The sequence below is a fragment of the Cryptomeria japonica genome, chromosome 8, assembly GCF_030272615.1.
Source record: "Cryptomeria japonica chromosome 8, Sugi_1.0, whole genome shotgun sequence".
NCBI lineage: Eukaryota > Viridiplantae > Streptophyta > Pinopsida > Cupressales > Cupressaceae > Cryptomeria > Cryptomeria japonica.
The window spans coordinates 543,107,825-543,115,474 of record NC_081412.1 but is presented as its reverse complement, the minus strand read 5'-3'; the positions used below and the strand labels follow the sequence as shown (position 1 = coordinate 543,115,474).

General features: G+C 35.8%; 1 protein-coding gene across 1 annotated transcript; it reads right to left on the bottom strand.

Annotated features, from left to right (window-relative positions):
* Window positions 1-888: 888 nt before the first annotated feature.
* LOC131044187 (glutamate receptor 3.3-like) lies at window positions 889-6,105 on the bottom strand. Its single transcript, XM_059210500.1, has 6 exons — window positions 5,829-6,105; window positions 4,379-5,694; window positions 4,012-4,292; window positions 1,915-1,946; window positions 1,403-1,815; window positions 889-1,323 (listed from the first exon to the last, which is right to left on the bottom strand). The coding sequence occupies exons 1-6, from the start codon at window positions 6,103-6,105 to the stop codon at window positions 889-891; spliced, it is 2,754 nt and encodes a 917-aa protein (XP_059066483.1).
* Between the last annotated feature and the right edge of the window lie 1,545 nt (window positions 6,106-7,650).

Sequence of the window (7,650 nt, the reverse complement as noted above, 5' to 3'; positions counted from 1 at the left end):
AGGAGATATTTTTCTTTGGCAAGTGAATGTAAGAATTTGACTTAATCATCTTTATGCTCAATCTAAAGGTATTTCTATTGATTTAGAATGATGGTTTATTATGGCTTTAATCTTTTGCATTCTATTCCTAAACTTAAGATGATTTTGAGGCTAGCACTTACAAAAGAAACAAACATATATAGATAGGGAACATTACAAATTAACTTAGAGTTTATAAGATTTTGCCACTTGCCAAAACTTTTAGGCTCAACAAGTTATAGTAGCTCTTAGATTCGTTAGTAGCGAAATTCAATCGAAAGATTAAAAAATGAAATTATTTTTCTCAAGATTTCCCTCTACAATAACAAAATGAAAATGATGCTAATTTTAGTAGATAGAACAATTAAATTAGGTATAAAATCTAACAGTAGTTGAATTCATACATTTTCTTACATAACATTAGTTTCCTTTAACTTCAACATATTGTGCATGTCTTTAAATTTGATTGGATGTTTAATTCTTCTACAAATGACTTGTCCATTATAAAAATAGCTGTCAATATCATGGCTGCATGCCAATAACGATATTAGATTGAAAGAATATCATTAAACTAATTTTCAAATCTGAAAGACTTGAAGATTATTTAATTCGTAATGAACATTTATAGAATTCTATTTATGAATATTTCATTATGTATAAAGCTTAGGAAGGATGTATCTATTTATGAACATTTATAGAATTCTATTTATGAATATTTCATTATTAAAGGTTTAATTATAAAAAGGGAATTAACATACAGGTATTGCATACCTAAATAATCACAGTGAGCTTGACTTACCAATTATTGTATCAGTAGTAGTACTGCACTCTTTGTGGTCAATTATTGTTTCAGTTGATATGGAGTGCCGCTTATATCTGTGCTGCTGAAACAGTGATTGGAAAGGAATTGGAGGCGGCGCTTCCATTTGACGAAATGGCTGTCTCACATCTCTTTCTTTTTGGTGGCGGGACGTCCTTCTGGTCTGCATAGCTAGCAAACGTTCGCAATCGGGCGCAGACGGATTTAACATGAGATGAATTATCAATTCTGTGTACAAATCGGTAAAGTAGGCGACAGATATAGAAGACGAGGCTGAGAAATGACACACATCCTGTCAGCAAAAATACGCCCCAAAAGTTGTTGAGGCTCAATCTGTTTGATTCCAGTCCGCCAGACTCTGCCTTGCATTTGCTTTCACTTGAATTGAACCACCTTTTCCTAATTTCCTGCATCTCTGTGCTTTCTGAGAGATTTAATATAGCCTTGGAAATGTCTGAAACCAGCGGAGACCCCTTTGGAAACACCTGTACACACAATTGGAATCAATCATACGATTTGTGAATTAGATAAATCTGGGATTTGGAGGTAAGTTTAGAGATTTACAAATGCGAAGCCTCCTGTTCTGTACGTAGGACCAATTTTGGCATAGGCATTGCATCCTGTTGATAGAAATGTGTTTTGAGAAATAGTTTGATCGTCAAATATGGCAGCTACCCCTCCGTTGGTGGGTCCCTTCTTCAGTGCAATTGTGTACTCTTGTACAGATGAGTATGGGCGAAGCAAACTTTTGTTCACACCCAACTGCTTTTCCAAAAACTTGTCTATGAAAGATCCCCGGTGATACCCGATTGGCAAATTTTGGACGATGAGGGATTCAAGGCTTTCAAACTTTGGTACAATTTCCCTCTCGGTAAGCATTGACGACAGGCTGGCGGTGTAACTAGACGCTAACACAAAAACTACAAAAAACCAAATTATCAACACTGCTTTGCCCAGACTGCTCACAATCCTCTCCCCTGCGTAATCCACAAAATTAATTTAGAATTTGAAAGCATTGTAAATTGCACTATAGTTTGACCATCTGCAATGAAAAGAAAGGGATAGAATCTTCTTACTCTGAGTCTTGAAGAGTGTGGAAAAAGAGAACCTGCATGTTAAAAGATTAAATAATTCAATCAGAAAAATTGGAAAGCTTCGTATGCTGTATGGATGTTGATAGGTTAAGTTGGACATTTTTCCACTAAAATATTGACAAAATTGTTTTTCTCTACTGTGTTATTGGACTTTAATTTCAATTTAGCTTGCAAATTGTCACCTCGGTTCCGATCTAGGAGAAGGCGTTTGAAATCAATATTTTTAATAATTTAAACAAATTTTTGGCTAGGGTGAAGGGAGATCACGACGTCAACGGGATGCCATAATAAGAACTTGCAAGTGATCCAGCAAATTGATAGGAAATACATTAAAGTTGTTATATCAGACATCTAATGTGTGGGAGAAACATCTTATAGGAAGCTGTTAGACAACATGATATAGAAGTATAGCATGTTATGGGAAGCATCAGTAGTTGTTATAGTTAATTTCCTGCATTCATAGATTTTAAACGGTACATGTGAAGTTTATTAATAGAATTTTAGTTATCATTTTTAAATTTTTTTTTTCATGTTGGTAATTGGGGGGTTGGGTGCACAAGGAGTGAACGGTCATTGGAACATGGGCGGTAGCTGGTCCTCTTCCCCTAGGTGTGATATACAAAACAAATATAAATTTTTATATAGCAAAAATAGAAGCAATTGTAATACACATTATTTACACTTGAAATATGCATCTACAATTAAAAAGACATTTGAACTCATTAAAAAGCTATACATTTTAATAATATCATTAATTTAACAACAATCGTAGATAACCAAAAAGATGGTAACAAAATGAACTGCACATGGATCAAAGATGGATTAGTCACTAACTTAGTTGGTATCTTAGTTGGTATCTTAATTAATCTATAAATTTTTTTAACATGGTATCAAAGCTTAGCAAGGATGGAATCCTTGGGCATCTACATAGTAACCTAAGAGAGCTGTACGAAAATGAGCCACACCTAAACTACAAATGATCTAAACAGAAAATAGATCAATAACTTAATGATAGAACACCCCAACACAACATAAAAAAACCTAAATTCAGATTTAAACTAATTCACAATAATATTTTAAAAAATAAGTATAATTTATTAATTACAATTATTTTTAAATTTAAATTAAATTTTTAATAAATAAATAAATATTTATATATCTGATAAATGACTCTTTCACATAATAAAATTTTCTTATAACACTTTGACACACATAATCTAATCATGAGAATTTAATAAAATGCATCTTATACAATTTAATAATTAATAAACATTTCCATATTATCAGACTTAAAATCTCTTTCTAATAGAGATTTTAATTTTATTTTATATTTTTATAAAAACCTTCCACCTAAGAAGCTTCTTGGGAGCTTTCATATTCTTGATTGTAATCATAAGATGCCATTCAAATAAGTTAAAAAAAAAATATTTTTTAAGATTTAAGAAAATATTTTCACTTCATTGCAAACCAAATGGGTCGTTGGAAAAGCTTTTTTATGCTTTTATTCAGTTTAGTAATTTAAATTAATCAAATGTATTAATCAAGGTTATTATTAAAAGTCATTTTTTAAGTTTAAAATTGTTTTTTTAATTAATGTTATCAGATTTAATTGCTTCTGCAATTGACTAATATTTTTTAAGGTTGACTAATCATTTGTGTATCTGAAACTGCACAATCTCTCCAACTTCTGAAAATGATCATTTATTTCGATTAAAAAAGTTAGGGAGTGGGAGATGATAGGATTGGGATTGAAGGGCCCAGGGAGTGAGCATCATCCACGTGAATGAATGGATGCGGATTGGCAGGAAAGTGGGAACTACGTGCCCCCAACGGCTTACTACAGTTGACGGGAACTACGTGCTCACAAGTGGGTAAGACAAGTTGTCGATGATCACCACGAACAGCTCAGCTGTTTCAATGCCTCCTCGCCCTAATAACAGTGACCATCTATCTTCACAAGAAGGTCTGGACCGTTTAAGCTTTACTGTCCTTAGTAAAGTAAGTATTGAAGATGGATACATAGCTATTAATTTATGTATAATGCCATAGAAACAAAGAGAGAGTGAGCATGAGAAGTACCAGATGAATGTCAAGATTTGATTCCGAGGATTCCCTCTGAATTGCCTATTTTCTTTGTGCTCCAGAAACCAAACAACTCCTCCCGTGAAGAAGAAAAATGCAATAGTAGTTATCCACATGGCCGGAGTAAATGGGAGCAGTAAGGCCCAAGGGTCACTTGATCCCTCGTCTGAATTTGCTACCACCATTATCAGTCCCGTCTCCGTGTACGGCTGTGTGAAATCTACATACTTGCTCCGATTTGCTATCACTGCTACATTTCCCACTACCGCATCAAATTTCTGCTTCAGTTTTCACATTTTATTCCAGTCAATCAGTTGGAAATATAGATTCACATTACAGAAATGAAAAAAATAAGTTAACTGACCTGGAGATAGACCTGGTAGACGAGGTCATCATAGTAGCCCTCGGTGACATTGCCAGTTCCATAAGGTATCAATTCATATGGCAATTCATAATCCAATCTCTTGAGCACCGATTTGAACACTTCAATACAGAAGCCTTTAATCTCATATGTCTTATTTAGTGCACCTGCTTTGGCATCAACTGGTTTTACGCTGACGAATTGTGAAAACCCTAGCTCCCAAGGCACCGCTATTTTCAGTTTCTTGCCTGGTTCAGGTATCTCCCACCCACGTGGTGTTTTTCCTGATCCACCGCCCCAATTAACTACTTGTGTTGAAGTAATATTCAAGCCCCTTTCTGTCCATGACCCAATTACATCAATACGACTGCCAACAACATTGATAATGTCATACGAGCTCTCCAGAGGATCTCCGCTTTCTTTACTAATTCGAACAGGACCACTCAGGCCAAGAAAGTTTGTCTCTAGGATCTGATTAAGCAACTGCTCTCCACCCTCAAAACCCTTGAAATTCAGAAATTTGGTGCTGCGAGAAGCCTCTGAAAAGTTACCATTGAATGCTTCCATACGCACGAGATGACCGATTGCGATAGCAATTGTCCACACTGTATCATATGCAACAAGCGCACGGGTATTTAATTCCAGGCTTGGTATTGTAGGATTCTGGGCTTTAAACCGCTTCTTCCATCTTCTAGCAAATTCATTCAGCCTTGGCTGGTTGGTTTGTGTGAGCTTTCTTTTAACCCCCACCACACCGTTCATGGAGAGGAGAGAAGTGGCGTTGAAGGAATCTAATAGACTGGCCAATCCGTCGGTAATGATCCATACATACTCACTGCTCATCATTCCTAATTTGTACGCCTCGGAAAACAGGATTAGGGCCAAATCAGGATGCATATGCACGATGAATACTCGTGACTCCAGCTTCATAAGCTTATGCTCAACTATCCTTCGCATTGCGGAGACGTTGGCCTTGGGAGAGACTGCAGCTTTGAAAACAATTTTTGCCTCAACTTGTCGTAAGGCATCGTTTAAGGCGGGAATGGCCCCCGTCCCCAAATCATCATCTACATACACAAGCGCCACATCCCTCCATCTGTACTTTTCTATCAGCTTTGCTATTGCTGTCATTTGTGTTGTATCACTGGGCACCATACGAACGAAGTAAGGGTATCGATGCATTGAGACAGAGGGATTTGTTGCTCCAAATGTTACAACTGGAACACGCGCTGCAACGCCCAAATACGCTACGAACTCAGCCACCACGGAGGTTTGTGGACCGACTATGCTTACACATCCTTTTCTGAGCAGGTCCAATGCTGCAATGCTCATTTCGAGGCAACCCATTGGTATTTCTTTCTATACCCAGAGTATGAATTTAAAGAGAGATAAATAATAAACAGATATATTCCTTTAATAATATCATTATGGTGGGTAGAGGATGTGTTATTACCTGCAGAAGCGCCTATGAGTGCATCTTGTTTGGAGTCTCGGATATCAATATTGAGGAGCGTGGCATTCAGAAGACTGGCGTTTCTGTTTACATCTTCAACCGCCATTTCGATAGCAGTCTTGGCTATTTTTCCATTAGTTGTGTCCAAGGCGATAATAGCACCTATATTTATTGATGGAGCATCCATTTCTCCTAGGGCGGCAGCACATAACAAAAGAGCACCCATAGCCATAGCAATGTTCAACACTGGACATCCAAAATTTGCTCTACCGCCCATATCTAGTCTTATTGTGTAGTAATGGGAGAATCGAACTCTAAAATTTCTTCTTTACTGATTCATTAAATGTGAATTCATCAACTCTGTAGGTAGACAGATGGATGTTGACCAAATTCTGAGCCTAAATATGGTGGCTGTATTCATACATTTTGTATGTACTCTCGAAATTCTGGAAGATTATATACATACAAAATTAGAAACAGAGATAGTCTTAGCATTCAAAGAGCAATAATTACTCCTTGCCAAATAAAGTTGAATCCATTCTGCGCCGTATAAAGATCAATTCCGCCACTCTCCGAAGAATGTTTCAAACTGTAAGTCACTCTCCGAAGAATTTGTCAAACTGTAAGTCCGCCACTCTTACCTTACTTAGAAGGTCTGATTCCTGCTGGAATACACGGCTCTCACGATATCCTCGCAAAATATTATTAAAACATCGAATTAAATAAATAAATTTTATATTTCGAGCACAGTACTAATTCTTTCGCAATTTTAAAATTAATTCTTCACGATATGATGCCACATCTCCGTTACGTCAAACCCAGATATTATGATATTTTATAATTAACTCATAAAATATATATTAAATCGATTAGGTCTAGAATACATCTAGAATTACATTTTAAATTATTATATTTATTTAGGATTATTTTAATTTATTTTAAAATTATTATGCCAAAGGCATCTTCTATGAGAGAAAAGGGACTGACTAAAAAAATCAACAGTGTGTAATCCCGTAGAAGCGTGCAAGACGATGTGAATGATCTTGGTCTGGAAGAAAGAGCTATTTCTCGCCATGAAATTACCGGACCGGTGGCCCCCAATGGACTACTCCAGCCAATAAGACCACCACAAATCCCTCTCAAACTGGGTAGCATTAGAAAACTCACCACTAATTTTAATACCCACCTCATTTGATTACATGATACCTTTTTGGATACATGATCTTTTGAAGAGCCTTACGAGATAGGGAAAGCAATTGTACAAGACACCCTACTAACCCTCTCCCTATGAAACAATAATTTAGAGTAATATATCAACAATGTTTAATAATATTTTAGATTCACTTTACAAATGTGCCAAAATACATATATATCTCAAAACCAAACCTACTTTGTTAGTTGTATGCCTATTGTATTTTCAAGAACACTAGGAGAACATCTTCAAAACAGGGGGGGAACCCAAATTATTTAATGAACAAAAAAAATGAATTTTTATGAAATTAGAATGTATAGTTCATCGCTAGATTTGCAAAGTTGAAATAGAAGAGAATTGAAGTGCTGGTAGAGGTTTCGAGAATAGGCATGTAAGAATGTTGTCCTGTTAAAGGCATTCTTTGAAATTCTTTTTCCATCATAAAAAAAGGGGATGTTGTTGGATTTCCTTTGAATAAAGTAAGAATTTGTGAATTGGAAACAAAAAGATAATAGTTTGAATAGGGAATCATTTGATCTTCCTGAATTTATAACCTAGGCAACATGCAAAAGTTCTCCTTCTATATCCTCTTGAGAATTGGAAGGCTATGTGTTCGGGTCAAAATCCTCC

Excerpts from the sequence above, each read along its gene's own strand:
- LOC131044187 (XM_059210500.1), bottom strand. The coding sequence starts at position 6,105 with ATGGGCGGTAGAGCAAATTTTGGATGTCCAGTGTTGAACATTGCTATG. Across the intron at positions 1,816-1,914 it reads CACACTCTTCAAGACTCAGA|GGGAGAGGATTGTGAGCAGT; the intron begins GTAAGAAGATTC and ends TGGATTACGCAG. Across the intron at positions 1,324-1,402 it reads GAACAGGAGGCTTCGCATTT|GTGTTTCCAAAGGGGTCTCC; the intron begins GTAAATCTCTAA and ends TTGTGTGTACAG.